The sequence below is a fragment of the Glycine soja genome, chromosome 4 (genome assembly GCF_004193775.1).
Source record: "Glycine soja cultivar W05 chromosome 4, ASM419377v2, whole genome shotgun sequence".
NCBI lineage: Eukaryota > Viridiplantae > Streptophyta > Magnoliopsida > Fabales > Fabaceae > Glycine > Glycine soja.
The window spans coordinates 51,866,774-51,887,656 of record NC_041005.1 but is presented as its reverse complement, the minus strand read 5'-3'; the positions used below and the strand labels follow the sequence as shown (position 1 = coordinate 51,887,656).

Below are 20,883 nucleotides of genomic sequence, written 5' to 3'. Positions count from 1 at the left end.
TGATTTTTTAAAAACTTAAGTTTGTATAATATAAATTTAAAATTAGAATCTAAAAAATTAAAACTGATTTTATTAAACTAAAAATTAATTTTAATTTTATTTTTTTTCCAAAAATTCAAAACTTACAATCACTTTCGATAAGGCGTTAATTTTATGGATTAGGATACTCAGATCTTGGTAACGAAGAATTTATCACTCCAGATTCACATATACGTAAAACAGCCAACTCTTAGTTTTAATATATATTTTTTTCTTGTGCCTAGCATAACCCTTTTAATTTTTAATTAAATTAAAACGATGAAAAAGAATATCTCCAACTTTTTGTGAATTGATGTGAAAAAAAAAAAAAAAAAGTAGTGGTGTCACTCTCCTCACCTATAAATTTCATTCTGCGAAGAAAAATTGAAAGCACCGGTAGCCAGTTGCCACCAACCATCCTCACTTACTCACAGATCTACCTGCGTAGATAACCATATTACCCACTGCTCCACAAATTCCATTCTATGTGAAGAAGGGAGCACCAGTAGCCAGTTGCCACCTACCATCCTAACTCACTTTCTATAAATAAATAATCACATTACCACTCCTCACATTCCGCGCTCTCTACCTGACCTCACAAGGTACGACTATTCTCTCATTTCTTTCCCCTTCCGTTCACAATTCTGATCCAGAACTTATAACTCTTTTCACATCTCCGTTTGGTTTAGGATTGAGTGTTGGATCTAGTCATCTAGATAAAAAAAAATAAAAATGAAGATCATTGAGAAAATTCGCGCAGCTTCTGCTGATCCAAACAGGGTGGTGTTCTCATTTGAGTTCTTCCCCCCCAAGACTGAGGATGGTGTGGACAATCTGTTTGAGAGGATGGACCGCATGGTGGCTCACAACCCCTCTTTTTGCGACATCACTTGGGGCGCTGGAGGGACAACGGCTGATCTTACATTGGAAATTGCCAACAAGATGCAGAACATTGTCTGTGTGGAGACCATGATGCACCTCACCTGCACCAACATGCCTGTCGAAAAGATTGACCATGCTCTCCACACCATCAAATCCAATGGCCTCCAAAATGTGCTTGCACTTCGTGGTGATCCGCCTCATGGTCAGGACAAATTCGTCCAGGTCGAAGGCGGCTTTGCCTGCGCACGCGACTTGGTACTGCTTCCTTTCTCTTCCATTTTTTCTCATATTTATATCTTCAATTCATTCTATTTTTGCCTAGTTCAGCTGGGATCTGTATAGTACCATATCACCCTCACTCATGCTTTATTTTACCCATTCACCTCTGAGCTAGTCTATAATTTCTGGACTCCATTTATTTTGTGGAGATCGACAGAGAGGAATTTGGTGAATATATTTTGGTTCAATTACTCATTCGATCACACATGCACTCTTAATTCCATATTGTTTCATTTTTTTGAACCAAACAAACTTTCAAACATGTAGATAACATTTTCCACTTAGTTATGGAACATTGTGCTGCATTCTTAGTGATGATAAAACTTTAAGCTTATGGATGCTAGCTGTTGATCTTGATCCTGTTAGTTGGGCCACTTGTCTGGTCTTGAGTCCTGATTTTATGGATGCTTATGTTTTTGTAGGTGCAACATATCAGAGCTAAATATGGTGACTACTTTGGCATTACAATCGCTGGTTATCCAGGTTTCTTGCTTTTGTTATCATTATTTTTAACTTCATTATCACTTTCTGCAGAGTGCTTTTCTGCTCCTTTTTCCACCATCATTTTCTCTTACAGTCCATTTTCTTTCTCTTCAGAGGCACATCCAGATGTTATAGAAAGTGATGGGTTGGCTACACCGGAGGGTTATCGAAATGATCTTGCTTACTTGAAGAGCAAGGTCTTGTCATCCAATTAGAATCCACCCATTTTATGTGTTTTTTTTATCAGTTCTAGAACATAATTTGAGGGAATTCTTTTAATCTGTGACTTGCTTGCTTAAACAAGAAGGAAAAAGTATTAATGAGAATTGCTGCATTTTTTTTATAAACATGGCTATCCTTCTTCTAAATGTAAACGAAAAGTAAACAGTGAGGGGTGGGCAGTGGAGAAGGAATTTGTTGTTCATCTTTCTGCCTGTTTTTCAGGCCTCCTTTTCTGAGTTTCTGTTCTTTTCATAGGTTGATGCTGGAGCAGATCTGATTGTCACCCAATTATTTTATGATACGGATATATTCCTCAAATTTGTGAACGACTGTCGCCAAATTGGAATAACGTGTCCTATTGTACCTGGAATTATGCCCATTAATAATTACAAGGGCTTTATCCGCATGACTGGGTTTTGCAAAACAAAGGTAAGAAAAAATTGTGTAGATCTAGTATTAAATATTCTGAATGTTTAATGATCTCAAGGACCTTGGGGGAGGGTGGTTCTCAAAGGAAGCATTAAAGGTCACTTGAATGTTAAATATAGATATCTCTTTATACATGTATACTGTAAGAAAAAATCAGTTGTGACCTTTGGAACATGAGAATAATAAAAATTAGACTTCAAGAAGTGTATAGAAATTACATTGTTAGGATAAAAGTTACTTGGAATTAGATAGATAGTTAACTACTAGAGTATTAACCCAACATGCATTGATGTCTGTTATGCATTCTGGTCTTGCCTAAACTATCAATTATGAGGTTTAGGAAAATGCTGGAAGAGTGGAGGAGCTATTCTCTAATCCCTATTTATAAGAGCAAGGGAGACATACAAAATTGTGTAAATTATAGGGGAATAAAGTTAATGAGTCATATATGAAGTTATGGGGAAGGTTAATTTAGTGGAGATTAAGAAGAGAATCACATTACTAAAAACCTAATTAGTTTTATGCTTGTGAGGTCAATAATAAAAGCAATATACTTGCTATGACATTTAATGGAACTGAATGTTAGGTGGTAAAAATCTATCTGGAGAATAAACTTAGTCTATCAGGGAGAAGAATGATGCATGGATGAGTGAACATATCATATTTCTGAGATATGTCATATGCGTTTACTTTTTAGTTTTTACCAATTTGTTATATTTGTCCAGTGTCATTGGCTCTAATGCAATGCTTTATTTTCAATAACAATCTAGATACCAGCTGACATTATGGCTGCTTTAGAGCCTATCAAGGACAATGAAGAAGCTGTCAAGGCTTATGGAATTCACCTGGGAACTGAAATGTGCAAAAAGATTTTAGCTCATGGAATTAAGACATTGCATCTTTATACACTAAATATGGAGAAATCTGCATTGGCAATACTAATGGTGGTCTCCTATTGCATGTGATGTGCATATTTTTAATGTTATTTTTGAAAGACTTCACTTAATTGAAAGCTGATATTAATGTTATTGCTGGCAGAACCTTGGCCTAATTGAAGAGTCCAAAGTTTCTAGGTCCTTACCTTGGAGACGCCCTGCAAATGTTTTCCGTGTTAAAGAAGATGTCCGTCCAATCTTTTGGTATGTTACCTTTGCAATTGCTATGTCTTGTTCCAAAATATAAGAAGGGAGTTTCTGTCTGAAAGATTTCTTACTTTCTTTATGCAACTATCATAGGGCAAATCGACCAAAAAGCTACATATCAAGGACCATAGGATGGGATCAATACCCACATGGGCGTTGGGGTGATTCCTGTAATCCATCATATGGTGCATTATCTGATTATCAGGTGCACATGGTTATTTAGTGATTTTAATTTGTGTAATTGGTAAACAAGACAGAAGAATGAAACACTAAATTGAAGCTTTTAGAAATTGGTAAGTCTTGTAATTTTCTGGTCCTATAATTGATAGTTTCTTCCTTGCAGTTCATGCGGCCACGTGCACGGGACAAGAAGCTTGTTGAAGAATGGGCAGTTCCCTTGAAAAGCGTTGAAGATATATATGAGGTGGTGTTACTGAACTTGCAACATTGCTAGAGTACTCTTACTAACACTCCAACATCATCTAAATTTATGCCTTTTGTTACATATCAGAGGTTTAGACTGTATTGCCTTGGAAAGTTGAGAAGCAATCCTTGGTCAGAACTTGATGGTCTTCAGCCTGAGACAAAGATCATAAATGAGCAGCTGGAGAAGATTAACACAAAGGGCTTCCTCACCATCAATAGCCAGCCAGCTGTCAATGGGGAAAAGTCAGATTCTCCTACTGTAGGTGGGTGTAAAAGAAGTTAATTTTTATCTATGCATGATATTTTCTGGATGTAGGTTTAGAGCATTCTAGTTTGTACTAGCTATAGATTGATGACTAACTTTCTGATACAAGTTAGATGGTTGAATATTTCTAAAGGTTTCTATTTTGGAATGAGGTAGAAGCAGGGGCTTAGTAGTCATAGGCTCATAGCGGGGTGGAACCACATACAGCCACAGTTATTTGTTGTCTTGAACAACGGCGGTCAAGTGTATGCCATGATATAGGAGGCTTTCTCCCTTCTGTCCTGATCCTGACTTACGCATATTGTTAAGATATCCCACATTGGTTAGGAATATGATCAGAATTCCCGTTACAACAAGACTCTGGTAATCATCTGCTTTTTAACTATGTTAGGTTACCTGCAGATGTCCAGTTCTGGGATTGAGGTGTGTCTGTTACTCTGTTAAGATGTCTAGCTAAGAATATGGCCAAAATATTCCCTATAAGGCTTTCACAATCCTCTTCCTTTGAGCTAACTTTTAGGGTTGAGTTTGGTTTGATCCATTTCTAATACATATCTTAATAAGGGTGAATATTCATTCCCTTCCCAAAATCTAGATTTTTATAATTTTTACTATTTCTATCATTTACTTACAACTCTTGTTAAAGAGGTTACTTACAGTTAGATTGATTACACTTTGACATGGTCTTCCAGTAGGGTATCTTTGGTTTGAAATATTTTCACCAATGAAAAGTAGGTATGTTAACCTTAGCACTGGCTGTCTGATTTGGGCTTTGTCTTTAATTACCTGAATATTGAAGCATGTGACTGGATTAAATAAGGAATTCTATAGAATCAAATCTGAATCCAAAGCATTGAATCCAGCCTTTTTAATTTCGTTATTTGTCTCTGTAGTTCCGTTTTAATTTCCTACCAATTTCCTTTTCCATGTTTCTTGTTGGTTTCTGCATGTTGGTCTGCTGAATCTGATGTTGTGCTAATGGATAACATGTTAATAAGGTGCCCCAATTTGGCATACAACCACAAGTGGGCTATTTTAGTTCTGTTTTATTTCCAATTTCTTTTTCCTTGTTTTTTGTTGGTAAAAATTACATTATGCCAAATGTGGTACATATCCTTTTGAACCTGTACAGATCATTGATCTGGTGTTTTACAGATCAATTCAAATTGTTGATTGCATATGCTACTTTTAAGCTGATTATGAAAGATATTATTCTTAACTTACTGAACTTCTGGTGGCCAGATGACGGGAAGGCTTTTTTTTAAAAGAAATTGTTGGATCAGTATTGAGTGAGATGCGTGGCTGTACCACTTTATATTAACTATACTTTCTCGTAAAACAAAAAATGAAGATTGAAAAATACTCAAAAGAGGGGTACAGAACATTAAGATTTTCCTGATGAGAATGTCCAGTGCATTTTATGACTGAGGGTATTGATATCTTGTCCATATTGGTTGGTGGATATGAGATACACTAAATCATTTATTTTTGTTTGAAATTTGGCCTAGGCTGGGGTGGACCTGGTGGGTATGTTTATCAGAAGGCATATGTAGAGTTCTTCTGCTCTAAGGAAAAGCTGGATGCACTTGTTGATAAATGCAAGGATCGAACATCTTTAACTTATATGGCTGTGAATAAAGATGGGAGCTGGAAATCTAATGTGGGTCAAACTGACGTTAATGCTGTGACATGGGGTGTCTTCCCAGCTAAGGAGATAATTCAACCAACCATTGTAGATCCTGTCAGCTTCAATGTATGGAAGGATGAGGCATTTGAAATTTGGTCAAGAGGATGGGCAAGCTTGTACCCTGAGGATGAGGCATCCAGGAAATTGGTTGAAGAGGTTGGTTTCTAAATCTATGGTCCTGTAAAATCTTGCACACTGCCTTATAAAAGGAAATACTGTGTATTTGATGGCAATGCTGTATTTTTGTTTTCTGCTAGAGATGCTAGAGTTTTGAGAATTCTTTCTATTTGTGTCACAGGTTGGGGGCAGCCACTTCTTGGTTAGTTTGGTCGACAATGATTACATCAATGGTGATCTTTTTGCCGTCTTTGCAGATTTCTGACATGAGCTTATTATTTATTAGTACTTTAGCTATGTCACTTCTGTTGGTTGTCATGTTCTTTTCCTTTCTTTTGTTTTCTTCTCAGTATGATGATTCATATTACACATGGTTCTAAGTTGAAGTGCCAAATTATTTTTCTGGGCTATGTCCCTAACGTCTTTATATTTTCATTCTTCAAAGTCGCATGGGTAACCTGTACGTTGACATAAGGACAAGTTACTCCTTCCTCTGAATTGGATGTTTCTTAATATATATAATGAGTGAACTGTGAAAGCAGAATATTGAAGTCTTGTGCCTTGTATTTTGCTTTTATTTCTTTATCACCAGTTTCTTTTTCTCTGAGAACCTTATCCTATATTGACATTTGAGAAAAAAAAATCATGTATATTGCAATTGCTACTAATTGCTACCCTCGCTTTAGCAACTGTGGTTGGCTTCGTCTATTAGAAAAATTTAATAATCCAATGTGAAAACACTAGGGTATTTGGGTTGACATTTGAAATTGAACTTACCAAGTGGAGAAAAATTACACTTGTATTTTCGTCTAAAATTTTTCGTAGAGAATGCTTCATGAAGGACTAAGTTTGTTAGCAAGTTAACAACTATGAAAAGGATGAATCTGTTCACACGATGATAACCTTAAGAATTAATTTGTATAATCCAAAATAAAGAAAGTTAAGTATTCATAATTATTGAAATATTATTCATCTTGGATTTTTTTTTACAAAACTCATTAGTAATATAGTTATAATTAAAATTATTTAAAATAATAATGACATGGACAATTAATATTATATTGTGTGCCTATTATAGCAAATCAAAGCATTGCACGTGTCGTTTATAGGCATAGTCACTACACGTAGGGCTCAGAGTTACTCTTGAACTTTGATTTTGGGAGTTCGAAAAATATACTAAATATTTTATACAAGAAATAAATTTTAAACATTTAAATATTTATAAGAAAAAAATACTTTAACCTAAAATATATGAAAATACACGTTCTTATAATTAAAGCTTTCCCATCTATAATTCAGGTGCAACTTAACGTTTTATCAAAATAAAAAAGTGCAACTTAACGTAAGTAACTGATTGAATAATTGTAAGAACTTGGAAAATCTTAGTGTTTTTAGATATATTATTTTATAGTAGTGGATTCAATCTTAGGTGATACACTCCAAGGGATTTCAAGTTAATTGAATGACACAAGCTTTCCCTAATTGATACCTAGATTGCCCAACTAGCTACTTGATTTAATGTTTCTATAAGTATGCATTGGGATGAAATTTTCTTTATTAAAAAAAACTACTACCTTTTTAAAAACAAAATAATTGAAGCTATCATTGATATTTAAATTATTAGAAAATTATTATTATTGTTATTATTACATTGTACATTATAACGTTAATTGAAAAAAAATGTATGATTTACTAACATCATATTTTTATTAAAATAATAAATTAAATAAATTGACAGGAGTTAATTTATAAAAAGTTTAAGAGAGATTGTGAGGATATTTTCTTCTGAATAATAATAAAAAAATATACTTTGCAAACCCAATACCCCTAACCTAAAAGAAAAACGCACAAAAATCAAATTCAAGTCACCTCCCATGCAAACTGATCACAATTTACTTGGTTGGGCAGTTTTTTTTTAATCAATGGTCATTAATTCTGCCTTTTGATCTGGATCATGTCATGGCAATCTAAAAACGCATGAGTTGACTAGATTTCTTAATTCATTTGAATCAAAACAAGTAGCAATAGCATCATAAACCTACACTACTATAAGTAAAAATAATTAGCTCTCATGGACATTTATATGTATCTTTTTTATCGAATTTTGAATATGTTCCGATACCATCTTAAGATGTGAGGGTTGTCCCTCACTTATATATCATATTTTGACTTTATCTCTAATTCATATAAAATTTAAATTTTTTCTAATATCTTTCGTCCTGCTAAACCTACAAGGCTACAATAAGTAAAAATAATTAATTCCTTCACAAACCTCTTATATATTGTGGTAGTGCATTGCTTGGTCTTGAAACACTTCGATCATGCTAGATATAGTTTATTTTAGTGTTGTGTACTCTGTAATTTGTTGACGTATATTGTATGTGTATGAAACAAATTGACTATGCTGGAGATAAAACTGAATTTTTTCTATGAGTTTACTTATATACGTGATATACATTTTACACATTGGCATAACTTTTTTCTTTTTAAGTAAAAGAATGTAAAGGCATCATAATTTGAAGAAGGATCCCAAGTCCCAACTATGTTGGCACCCTCAATCCTGCCAATCATCTGCAGCACCCCTAAATATATTAAAAAACACATTGGCATAACTTATACGAATATAAATGTACGTCCAAAGAAACACAGTTTGATCTCAAATGCTGATTTAGGGACATGTCTGGTTTGCAAAACACAATTAGAAAGAGACAGTTTTGATATAAACTACACTACTGGTTTTGTTAAGAATGAATCCTCTATTTTGATTACCTGGAAGGTTGCAGGTACAGTGCCATCTTCTGCAGAAAACATTGAATCATAAATAGCTGCAGTTGCTAACGCTGTGTCCCTCTTTAGGATCTGGTCATATATTCATAACCTTTTTTCAGAAATGTAATACAACATCCAAGGCTCAACATTTGATACAAGGAAATTTTATTTAATATCCATTGGTATGAAAAGAAAAAAAAAGATACTTTACATTGTTCATTTGAGAAAGAGCATTTGTTTCACCCATTGCACGGAAATGTTTTATAAGCTCCAGAGCTGCTCAAAACAAAGATAAGAATCACCATTACGGAAATGTATCACGAATGCTATGAGGTAATAAATTCACACATTATTCAATGAATAAGTAACAACTTGAAACAATTCATATAAAATAGAAAATTTAATTATAAAACCATGCAGAAATAGAAAATGACAACTATTCCTCTCTTGGTTTTTTGCCAGCCTTCCCTCACTCTCTTAGCTTTTAAACATTTTCTATAAAAGAATTTAAATTTCAAACCTTCCCCACTCCTCCTTGTCAAGTGGAAATTTTGTTATTCCCACAGTGGATATTCTTTTTAGCCACCATATTGTCTATGTGGTGATCTTTAGTCTTATGGCCTTTACTTCCTATGCACCTACCAGTCAGCAATAAAAGTTATCATGCTCATATCTCAGTCGTTGGTCATCTACCAGAACTGAAATTCCAAACTTGTAGCAAAAATTTAGGGAGCACTCATAATTCATTTAATTCATGTCATGCATGTGGAATAATTCAATTATTAAACCAAATGAAATTTCTCAACGCTTTCATATTTAACTACATACTCATCAACATCAACACCTGGAAGGGTGAAACCTGCCCTAGTCAAAAAGATTCACAGCATCTCGAACCTGAAAATGGAGGACAGAAGGTCTTAGTTCCAGCTTTCTTATACTATTTTGACAAAAAAATACAAGTCTTCAATACGAGCATTAAGCTACAACAAGCCAGATTAACTAACTGATCTTTAAGAGGCAGGCAAGACTAATATTTCCATGATGGACATATATTAGACAAACCTAGCTATTTGCTTCAAAATAAAGTTACTTTTACACAAAATCATGGAATTCATTATGGCATTGCCAAGAGACAATGACAAGTAACACATAACCACATCATCCTATTCAAAAGAGACAGTAAAGCATTCATTCAAAATATAGTTGATCTTAAAATAAACAAGTCAGGAGATAATACTTTTGCAATAACATGCCTGTGCCAAAGGTGATACTCGGGGACTGATCCCTCCTTCACGCTCCATTTGTGCCAACGTACAAGCTATTTTGAGCTTCCTGGTAACAGCACAAATATCATTAATTAGAATGCTCCATCCATTTGTGTTCCAAAGAAATTTCAAGAAATAAAAATAATTAAACATTGTCACTTCAATGTTTCTCCACCAAGAATAACTGCTAAAAATAAGCCATCAGGCTTCAATGCCAATCTAGACTGCAAAACATAAAAATAAAAAATCAAATAATAATAAGTAGGCTTAAATATATTTTAGGTCCGTGTTTGGGTCCCTAATAAATTTTACGGTTGCATTGGATCTCTGAGATATATTATTTTAAGTTATTATTGTCAATTAAGTGATGAGGTGATACCATCTCAACCCCTGATTGTATTGGGAAGATATGTTGATAAGGTGTCAAATCATTACTTAACTAACGACAAAGATTGAAAATAAATTTTTTAATATATTAAGAATTCAATGCATCAAATTATTTTTATTAAGGACCTAAAATATATTTAAGCCTAAGTATGGTTGAATTTAAGAGACAGCATTAGAAAAGAAAGAAGGCAGTAACCTGTATCATTGCTCCAGGCAGATTAGTCCAGTGTAGTCCCAAGCAACTAACAACCAAATCCACAGAGCTGCAAACAAACCAATATATAAGTAAGAACAATCCAAAACAGAAAAGCGTGACATGAAATAAAATCATAGGCAGAAACTCTTGGTCAGCAACAAGAAAGTGGGTCTCGACTGCGGCATTGTGGTGAGCATTTTTACAGGCTTGAAGCATATCATAGGAGTCATCCATGGCAATAAGCTTTTCAACGCCACCTGGGGCTGGGATCAATCAATTAATTAATGCTAATAGCGAGTGGAGAATGAGATAGATACCAGGAGGAGCGGAAAGAGAATTGAAGTTGGAATTTAGAAGGGAAGGGAAGCTAACTAAGTAGCTAAAGGAACCTGCAAGAGGTCCAAGAGATTTTGAGCGACGGTGTGAAGAAGAGGGTCGTGTGAGGGAGTCAACCATGCAGCTGGGTCACGTTGTGTGCTCTCATTTTCTTCTCAATTCTCCGCCTCCAACAAGCAAATCAAAATCAGCTTCATGGCTCCACTGCACCGGGAACAAACTAAACTGCTTCCATCCTGTTAGCCTCTAACAATTTTAAGGAACAAAATAGATCATAAGAATTAAAGGTAAATTATCACTTTAGTCTTTTGAACTTACAAGTTATCACTATTTTTATTAACTTTTTTTTATGACATGATAAATCTATAAGTCATAAGTGAACTTCATGTGCTGGGTGCTGGGCTTATGGACCAACTTATCATTTTTCTCCTTTTGTTTTCATCTCTAAAAGTTACCATAGAAATTGATCATTCATTAGTTTCATTTTACCATTGAGAGAGAAGCACATAAACCCATTGTTCCTTATTCTTTTCCTTCTCGCCATTTGCATTGTTGGTGGTCAATGATGATGACATTTTTTGTCGTTGTTTGAAGACAATATCTTCCTGTGCGTTGAAGACGAGAGAGGAATTCATAGGGTAAGGTCATAGTTTCGTTATTCAGTTGCACCATAGATGCGTGAATGAAGATTTTGTATTTGAACCCTTTTTTTTATTACGAGTATTATCACATGCATTAGAAATTTGACCCAATGTAATAAACAAAATTTGCAATTTAAGAATGAAAAGCATGAATCATTTTATCATTTAGTATCAATTTTTTCGCTGCATAACAACAATAAAGAAGAATCAACTTCTTCAAAAAATAGTCCTTAACTTCATAAATTTAAAGATCAATAATGGCAAAAAAACAAGTATCACTAACATAGTTCGAAACAGTATTGGTAAACCTGGATTGTCACATATGTACTCAACAATAACCAAAACAACGTTAATTTGATGGCTGGATTGTCAGAATATTTACATTTTTATGAATTAAATTGATCATTTCTCTAGTATAGAGACAAAATTATCATCGAATACAAAATATAAGGAATAAATTGGTTATTTATCTTTTAATTAATTTAATTTTCTATTTTTCAATTATATTTTTAGATTATCCTTAATTTTATTTATTTAATTAATTAGTGTAAATGAGTTGCAACCACATATTAATGTAATGGTATGTAAATGAGAGAAACAGTTGTAGTTAGAAATCGTTTTAAAAAGAATATTATAAACCTCTAAAGATTTTTATAAAAACAAATAAATAATATTTTCAATGAGAATATAAAAGGTTTCACGAATTTTATCCAATCAGTATATATGGTAAGTTAATATTTATGATTTTTAATTAGTTGACCAATATAAAACTTGTAAAAAAACTAAACGGTGTTACTGTGAAGGGGTTTGGAGAAGACTGAAATTGCGTTTGGGAAAATCAAGCAAACATGTCACTGTGTGTTCACTACTCTCCATGCAATAGCATTGGTGTTATGCCGCAATTCTGCACCCCCAGGACCAGGACCAGCCATAATAGGAATTGGGATTTGCAGAGACTTAGAATTGTCGCAAAATCAAATTCAGATGCAACCCAATCCACATCCACCTCCCTTCTCTCATTTCTCTGTCCCTTACTCAAGCTCTTCTCTGTATAGTAACCCACTATTCTTCTTTCTCGTATCTACCTATGAATGTACTTTTCAGACTCAACTAATTCTTTATTTCCATCCAACGCTCATTGCCTCAATTTTATATTTTATTCATTCAAACCATTTATTTGTCAACTTAAAATTCGATACTTGATTTTCTTATACAGTGAGTGTCTTCTTTATTGATTACTGTTTGTGTTGTGGCACTGGCAGGCAAGAGATCCTTCTCAACCACGCAATTTTACTTTCGAGGTGATTTGATTTATCCCTCTTTCTTACTTTGCCCTCTTCATTGTAAATTTCATTATGTATAATGTTAGATATCAGACCAGATACAACATACCTGTTATGTTACCTATTGCCTTCATCTGCAATACAACTTTGTTTCTGGAGTTGCAGGGGTCTTTAAGTATTTAAATCATTATGCATTTTATCACATAGGCATGTAGTACAAGTGTAACAGAAGGCTTCTCAAATAGATGAAAACAGCTGCTTTGGTGGTTGACCACATGGGGGGCTAAAGGCTAATTGCTCCCAAACTGAAAATAATTTTAAGTTCATTTAAAAAAATAAATTCACACGTGTTTTCTTGCTCCCTTCTCTTTCTTTTAACATTTTTAGCATGTTATTGTTGGCACATCATTTTGGTACCTTTAAATGGAGGTGTATTTTATTTAATTAAGTTCTTTTGTCCATGTGATGAAGCTGTGTGCCATGTAATTGAGTCTGGAGACAAATATATGCAATGTATTCTTTATATTTTCCATGCACCTTATAATTGACTAACCTTTCAAGTTTTTATGATGAATGGTAGCTAGCAACATCTTCCTTGGCTAGCTTGTCAAGGTTTGCATGGGGAACAAAATCCATAGCTGAGAGTTCACTGAACAAAGAAATCACTTCAGATCTTCCTTTTAGTTTGCAGCTTTTTGAATTTGGTACGCCTCTTCCACATTACAGGTTCAGGAAGAACCCTTGATGATGCTATTGCAAATAATAGGCAAACATATTTTTCTTCTTTGACTTAGTTATTGAAATTGATCAAAATTCCAGAAGCTTATTTATTTTTAGTGCATTACTATTGCTAAGCACCAGTCTTGGCCTCAATGTTAATAACACGATACCCAGATAAAAGTAGTTTCTTATTGTTATCCTCAACTGCACCTTCATACTAGGATTCTCAAACATTTTTTTTTTGGTCTTGACCTCTCACATATTTCTGTAATTTTATTTTATCATTGAATTTTGTGATTGTCCCATCATAAATCTTTCAAGCATTATTTTTCAACAGAGGCATGCCCCTTTTGTAGAAGGGTCCGGGAAGCTTTGACTGAACTAGATCTTTCTGTAGAGGTTAGCTGTCTTCACATACACTTACCACCATATTCAATATCGAATGCTCCCTTCCCTTGACTGAGTTTTGTCTGTTTCAATGGAGCACTATTTTTCATTGCCAATAAGATACGCTCCTAGAATTTTGGGGTTTATGTCTACAATTTACAGTAGTTGAATCTAATGTGTTAGCAACCTTTTCAACAATGTAACCCTGTAATCCTATCCTATCAACTCCTATTAGAACACTGATATTCAAACAAATTCCAACAACTGTCATTTCCTTTTTCTTTTTCTTTTTTCTTCTTTTTTTTTTTTGAGGTGGGGGGTATCAGTATCAAAATTAAATTGAGAAAATGTCATTTTTAACCATTAATACAACAATGATATAGGTCGGACAAATTCATTTGTTTTGTCAAAACAGCTTAAATCAATTATTGAAATTATAGGCTCTATACATGAAATTGGACACCACACAAGTTATTTTAGAATGCTGAATTGCAAGAGAGTGCTGAATGGCAGTATGCCTCACATTTGCTTTGGATATTTATTTTGCCAAAACAGAGATAATCTAACTTGCGAAAGTACAAGTGAAAGAATTTTTCTGGAAGAAATTTAATTAATGATAATCAATCAATGATGATATACACCTCTGTGACAAGAGATGATGAGAAATTGATTTATGTTTGATTCTTGTCAATTGGCTCCCCTAATATTACTCCTATTGGTTTGTGACAATTGACAACAGATGATGAGAATTGATATATGGTTGATTCTTTTCAATCAGTTCCTCTAATTTTGGACATCACACAAGTTATTTTAGAATGCCACGTTACAAGAAAGTGTTGAATGCCAGTATGGCTTGCATTTGCTTGGATATTGATTTTTTCAAAACAGAGATAATGTAGCTTGCTCAAGTACAAGGGAAAGGATTTTTGTAAGAAAGTTAATTAATGTTAATCAATCAATGGTGATATACACATTAGTGACAAGAGATGATGAGAAATTGATTTGTGGTTGATTCTTGTCCATCTGTTCCCCTAATATTACTCCTATTGATGTCATCAATAGGTCTATCCCTGTCCTAAGGGTTCTGTAAGACACAGAGAGGTGGTCAGAAGAACTGGTGGCAAAGAACAGTATGTAGTTCACCATGATATATTGTTTCTTTTGATCTGTTAATGATTTTTTTTAATGTTATTTTGCAGTATTGCGGAACTTTGAAATTTTAGAATAAGATTTTGGGTATCATGTCTCAAATTTTTTTGTCAGTATATTTCCTTGTATTATATATGCTGACTAATCGCTGAGCAAAAAAATAAAAAATATATGCTGACTAATCCCAATGAAGCACTTGCAATATGACCTGCATTTCAACTTCTATTACATTTGTCTTGCATATTTTCATTTTACAACATATTTAATTCAAGTGAAATAGCTTAATGTTGTCCGTATCTTTTTATATATTATTGCTACGGCGATGTTCTTTTGCAGGTTTCCTTTCATCATTGATCAAAAAAGTGGTATTTTTATATATGAAAGTGGTAAGCAAGCAAGTTTTCTCCCTGTTCTTTCTCCAAATGGTTGTTGATTGTCTTGTTTAGTGGCAATGACATAAATTATCTCCATTTTCATATTGTTCACTGGTTTGGATTGATTCATGTTGATGGCTTATTATTCCTCTTCTTTGCATTTTCTTACCTGAACTTCCATATTTGTCTGTTTCAGTTGTGTTAGTAAAGGATTTTGACTAGTTCGATTTCAGTCAGTTGCATTTCATTGATTTATTTTATAAGACAGTGTTTACTATATGTTGTGTCAGTGTAGACCACACCTCATGCTATTTATAATATGGAAAAGAGAATTAGTATTGATTACAAGATCAATCAGTTACTAATTAATAGGAAATAGAATATTCTAGTAATAAATACAACATCAGGAATAATATCAAAACATAATCTCGCGCTCCCCCTCAAGTAGGAGCATATGTGTGATATGAACCAAGCTTGTTACAAATGTGGTCAATCCAATAGAAATGAAGTCCCGTAGTGATGATGGAGACCAGTGTGATGGAAATGCATCACGCGTTGTCTGCGTGAACTTCACGTGCCAGGGTCCTATGTGGGGCTGCGTGCAGAGGTGTTTTGAGTTAGCTGTGCACGTGGACGGTGTGATGGTCTTTGGTGATGGGCGACAGTGGTCGAGGTGAGCTCTGACGAAAAGGTGTCGGGAAGTCTTTCACACAAGGGCAAAGCAGCTGTGCGGTATTGTTTACTACGAAGAGGGGCTGCGTGAAAAAGAAAAACAAAGAACCATCAAATCAATACACAGAACAACTGTGATCGAGGCGATACTACAAGGTTAGGGTCGTTCATGTAGGCTGCATGCGCTTCGATGCACTGGAAATGCATCTAGCATAGAAGCTGTTTGGTGCGTCTTTAAGACGTGCATGAGGGAGTGTCGATGGTTCGTTCTTGACGCTGTAAACACCTTGTAGATTGACGAAAAGTGCTTCAAACAGTGGGGTAGCTGGCCGGATAGGTTGCCAGAAAAGTAATGATGTTCTGCGGTGGTCAGAAAATGCACCAGAGAATGAGAAAGGGTCGTCGGAAGAAGGGAAGTGAGCAAAAGGGCTCACTAGAATATGGAAACATGTTGCCGGAAAGACAGGAGAGAAGCAGAAAGGTCCACTGGGGACAATAGGTCCCCGGTGGAGCACGGGTTTTCGTTATTCCTCTCTCAAGAAGAACATAAGCTTTAATACCATATAAGACAATGTTTATTGTATGTTGTGTGTCAATGTAGACCACACCTCATGCTGTTTATATTATGGAAAAGAGAATCAATATTGATTACAAGAACAATTAATTACTGATTAATAAGAAATAGAATATTCTAGTAATAAATACAATATGAGGAATAATATCAGAACATAATCTCACATATTTTAATTAGTTTTTATTTAATTTAATAAATGCAATTGTAGTCTCAACTCCAACATCCAAACTAATGCTGATTGTCTGTGTTTCTCTCTTACTTCAATCTTCCTTATGCTTGGTTTGTTGTTGTAGGTGATATCGTAAAATACTTGTTTGAGCGATATGGAGAAGGCAGAAGTCCATCATCGGGACTTTTGGAGAGGTATTAGATGTAAATCACTTCTTAAATGAACATAAGATATATTATTAATCACATGTTTTGGGAGGAAACTCAAGTTCAATCTTCACCGTATAAAATTGCTGCATTTATTGGTTAGGTGGAAAGGAACCATAATATTTTACTGTAATATTTTCACAAAAGCATATTAACATTTAAATAAATTGTATATCATGGCTGTGACACAAATAGTATGTTGCTCATCTTGGGGTGACTCAAAGTGATTGTTAAGGAGTACTGAAGCATATATATATATATATATATGATTGTGAGTTGCGTGACAAAGAGATGGTGCCACTAACCAGAGTGTCTGTGCTGAGGGCTGTTCCATATTCCATGGCTTTGATAAAGAGAGATTTTCTATTTTATTTGTTCTTGATGACACATTCTTGTGCAGCACTATTTTCACTGGATGGATGCCGACAATACTTCGAGCAGGTAGAGGAATGACGCGTTGGGAACATTCCAGGCCTGACCCTCCTCCAGGAAAGTTGGAGCTCTTCTCATATGAAAATAACCCTGTAAGATAATGCTTTTCTATCTCTAATTTGTGAAGGAAAAGCAAACATGGAGAGAACTTTGCTTATCTGCTCAACCTACAGTTTTCAATTGGCCCAAATTGTGGTCTGAAAAGGGAATCAGTTATATTTTGTGCTTGGTTTTTTTCCTTTAAATTCAATCTCGATTGAATGAAGACATTCATATGATGTGCTGAAAATTTTGCATTTGTGTTCACTGGGGTTAATGTTAGGATCATTAGAGGAACTAGATTTGACATGCTTGTCATGTTTTGCCCACTGTCCTTGTAATGCCAAGTATCATACTATCTCACAAAGTGATTGGATATATTTCTTCTTCTAACTTCATAGATTTAAAATTTCACTTTGTAGAATGCTCGAATAGTGCGTGAGGCATTATGCGAATTGGAACTTCCTTACATTCTTCAAAATGTAGGAGAAGGGTCTCCTCGAATGAAGTTACTCTTGGATGCTTCTGGATCTAAAGAGGTTAGAATTTAGTGGGTCATACAAAGTTGTATCAAAGTTTTATTGAAATGAAATTTGTATCCTTCTAGATATGTTGGGTATTTATTCCCAGTTAGAAATTATGCAATGGATTTGCAGCCATATCAGACTATACATCTTAAGTAGGATTTGACTCTTCTAAAGTGAGAGATGCGCTTTAAAGGAAAAAAATGTGGATTTATGATCTGTTGATGGGAAAATCAGCAACTGAGATTTTGATAATAAAATACTTGCACTGATGCACATGTATAACAAACCATGAAATTGTTAAAATCCCTCGATATTATCCCAAACAGTTAGGTTATTATGTCTAATAATAATAATGATGAGTACAAAATGCAAAAGGGTAGGAACTAGGAAGTGAAGTTTTCATATCTTGATATATTCTTTTTGGATTATTTTATGGTCTATCAACATAAATCCTTGCATGAATAGAAACGTTGTCCTCTACAGGTTCCTTACTTCATTGATCACAACACTGGATTTCAATCTGGGGACTACACAACGATCTTATCTTATTTGTTTGAAACCTATTCAACAGTTATTTTATAACTTCCGCTATCTGTAAGTGCAAACTTTTGTGCTTTGAAATCACCACAAAACCTATTTATTGTCATCTTATTGTGTAATGAAAAACCCCCTGGGTATCTGGGTATAGGCTAGAACACTAGAGAAAATCGTAAAGAACTAATGTTATTAAATGTTGTCATTGTTTTGAAGATATTGGGATGGGATTACTTTGCCACTTGAACAAATTAAACTTACTGGTTAATGACTCAGATCAACGGAATGCTATTGTACCAAAATGAAGAAAAGGTATGAAAACTTTTGTTTTCAGTATTTTGCAGAACTCTGTTCAACTTCTCTGTTTTCATTATTCGTGTAAGCATGGATCCCATCTTTGCAAGCTGCCTTGTGCGGTTAAAATTAAGCAAAGAGCAGCAAGTGATGCTACTTGTGGTAAAGATAAATGTAATGAACAATTTGATTATGTAGTAAGTACTTTTCCTGAATAATCAGAAAGTTCTTCCACAAATATTGCAATAAATTTGGCCTCAAATGTAAGTTCTTACATTTCTTCACCTTGACTAATTCTTATTTGTTAATTGTAGATTTCCCAACTTTTGTTAAAATCATTATGCACATTAATCATGTTGTACATGTATATCACATATGTTGTATATAATTGTTATTTATTCAACTTGAATAAAATTTTGGGACTGACATTTTGGTGGAAAAATGACTCAAAAATATGAAATAGCCTGCTTCACTTAAAACTAAAATGATCATACGAAACAGAATTGCATTAATTTGACTTAATTAGATGTCCTTTGAATAATTTTTCTTGCTTTATTAAATTAAAGTCTAGTATATTTTATAATTAAGAATAAAAAGTGTTTTATGCATTGAGATAAAACTTGAACATACCTTCCTGCTAGTCACACAGTTTAAGTGTTTATGACCCATCATACAAGACAACAAAATAAATAAAGGGAGATGTAAATCATAAGATCCAAGTGGGATGGATGAAATGGAGGAGTGCTTTGGGTATTATCTGCGAAAGTTACCACTTACGCTTAAAATTTTATCACTCAGTTATCAGACTTGCAATGTTGTATGGAATTGAATGTTGGGTAGTAAAAAGGCAAGACAATAAACTCAAGATAGCGAAGATGAGAATGTTGCATTGAACGAGTAGACATACTAGACAAGATAGGATTAGAAATGAATATATTAGATAAAAAAAAAGATAGGATAATACTTACTGTAGAAAAGATGGTAGAAAAGATGGGATAATACTAGACAAGTTGATGTTAGGTTTTAATCTCATACGCTATTGTACACAAAAATAAAAAAGTAAGAAATAAAAATAACACATATTTGTCATTACTAATAAACAATATGATATTATAAAAAAAAATAACAACTTATATTTTTAATATTATATATTTATATATGTGTTAATAAAACTTATCACTTTGCTTTAAATAAGTTTTTCTTTATAAATAAATATTTAATAATATTAATATACATAAAGATTTATTAATAAATATAAATTAATAAATAAGATTAATTGGAAATGTATGATATAAATATAATTTCTTTATTGAAATAAATAAAAAATATTTCGTTGATAATAAAATTTTATTTTAATTACTAAATTATACAAAGAAAAAAAACACAATTTTACAAAATAAAAATATTTAAAACAAAGCGAGTATGTTGTAATTAAGACAAAAAATATTAAAAAGTATAGTTATTGTTTGCTTGATTTTATATACTATATATTGCTTATTTAGTAGTAAATATATATACAATTTTGATTCCTTACTCAATTAAATTACACATGCTATACTTTTCCGGTGGTTAAAAAAAAAGTGGTGTTGTAAGCAGGGGTTGGGTTTCAAACCCCACCTCTAATACTTTGATAACTTCTTACTGATCAAATTTATTATAAAATTAATTACTAAAAAAACAGCAATGCACAAATAATTAATTGACTCGGTGCTATACTTTATTGCACAAATAATCAACTTGAAACTACTCCATGATCTCTTTTACATGAATAGAGTCAGACATCAGATAACATCTATAGGTGGCATTTCATTTTTGTTTAAGACGACAAAATATTTATAAAACACCAACTGTTCAGCACGATTGCAGTTCTACCAACCTTGACAAACATTTAAGCACCCAAAGTTACCTTAGTAGCTTTATAGTCAAAATCAAGGGGTCCAAATGTCTTCCTTTGTACCTGCTTTATACAAGTAATGCAT

General features: G+C 33.6%; 3 protein-coding genes across 5 annotated transcripts; 2 read left to right on the top strand and 1 right to left on the bottom strand.

Moving 5' to 3' along the window:
* The first annotated feature begins 416 nt into the window (after positions 1–416).
* LOC114410490 (methylenetetrahydrofolate reductase 2-like) lies at positions 417–6,505 on the top strand. The gene is made up of 12 exons (XM_028374461.1): positions 417–620; positions 708–1,155; positions 1,602–1,662; positions 1,777–1,859; positions 2,140–2,313; positions 3,084–3,257; positions 3,352–3,452; positions 3,549–3,660; positions 3,799–3,879; positions 3,967–4,144; positions 5,655–5,989; positions 6,132–6,505. The coding sequence occupies exons 2-12, from the start codon at positions 751–753 to the stop codon at positions 6,213–6,215; spliced, it is 1,788 nt and encodes a 595-aa protein (XP_028230262.1). The 5' UTR covers positions 417–620; positions 708–750; the 3' UTR covers positions 6,216–6,505.
* A 3,078-nt stretch (positions 6,506–9,583) lies between these two features.
* LOC114410930 (putative methyltransferase At1g22800, mitochondrial) lies at positions 9,584–10,801 on the bottom strand. The gene is made up of 6 exons (XM_028374823.1): positions 10,713–10,801; positions 10,568–10,634; positions 10,144–10,208; positions 9,973–10,051; positions 9,782–9,882; positions 9,584–9,656 (listed from the first exon to the last, which is right to left on the bottom strand). The coding sequence occupies exons 1-6, from the start codon at positions 10,799–10,801 to the stop codon at positions 9,584–9,586; spliced, it is 474 nt and encodes a 157-aa protein (XP_028230624.1).
* A 1,523-nt stretch (positions 10,802–12,324) lies between these two features.
* LOC114410489 lies at positions 12,325–19,188 on the top strand. 3 transcript variants are annotated; one of them, XM_028374458.1, is made up of 11 exons: positions 12,325–12,593; positions 12,807–12,845; positions 13,408–13,531; positions 13,885–13,946; positions 14,997–15,064; positions 15,420–15,469; positions 16,997–17,066; positions 17,479–17,602; positions 17,972–18,088; positions 18,560–18,670; positions 18,827–19,188. In XM_028374458.1, the coding sequence occupies exons 1-10, from the start codon at positions 12,393–12,395 to the stop codon at positions 18,656–18,658; spliced, it is 954 nt and encodes a 317-aa protein (XP_028230259.1). In that variant the 5' UTR covers positions 12,325–12,392; the 3' UTR covers positions 18,659–18,670; positions 18,827–19,188. The 3 variants fall into 3 exon arrangements, with proteins under 3 accessions (XP_028230259.1, XP_028230258.1, XP_028230260.1); XM_028374457.1 differs by having other exon boundaries at positions 18,560–19,188; XM_028374459.1 differs by having other exon boundaries at positions 12,462–12,637; positions 18,560–19,188.
* The last annotated feature ends 1,695 nt before the right edge of the window (positions 19,189–20,883 follow it).

Coding starts and splice junctions, on each gene's coding strand:
- LOC114410490 (XM_028374461.1), top strand. CDS start 751: ATGAAGATCATTGAGAAAATTCGCGCAGCTTCTGCTGATCCAAACAGG. Junction 1,156..1,601: donor TTGCCTGCGCACGCGACTTG/GTACTGCTTCCT, acceptor ATGTTTTTGTAG/GTGCAACATATCAGAGCTAA. Junction 1,663..1,776: donor TACAATCGCTGGTTATCCAG/GTTTCTTGCTTT, acceptor CTTTCTCTTCAG/AGGCACATCCAGATGTTATA.
- LOC114410930 (XM_028374823.1), bottom strand. CDS start 10,801: ATGGATGACTCCTATGATATGCTTCAAGCCTGTAAAAATGCTCACCAC. Junction 10,635..10,712: donor TTTCTTGTTGCTGACCAAGA/GTTTCTGCCTAT, acceptor GTTTGTTTGCAG/CTCTGTGGATTTGGTTGTTA. Junction 10,209..10,567: donor TGCCTGGAGCAATGATACAG/GTTACTGCCTTC, acceptor TATGTTTTGCAG/TCTAGATTGGCATTGAAGCC.
- LOC114410489 (XM_028374458.1), top strand. CDS start 12,393: ATGTCACTGTGTGTTCACTACTCTCCATGCAATAGCATTGGTGTTATG. Junction 17,067..17,478: donor TCATCGGGACTTTTGGAGAG/GTATTAGATGTA, acceptor ATTCTTGTGCAG/CACTATTTTCACTGGATGGA. Junction 17,603..17,971: donor TCTCATATGAAAATAACCCT/GTAAGATAATGC, acceptor TTCACTTTGTAG/AATGCTCGAATAGTGCGTGA.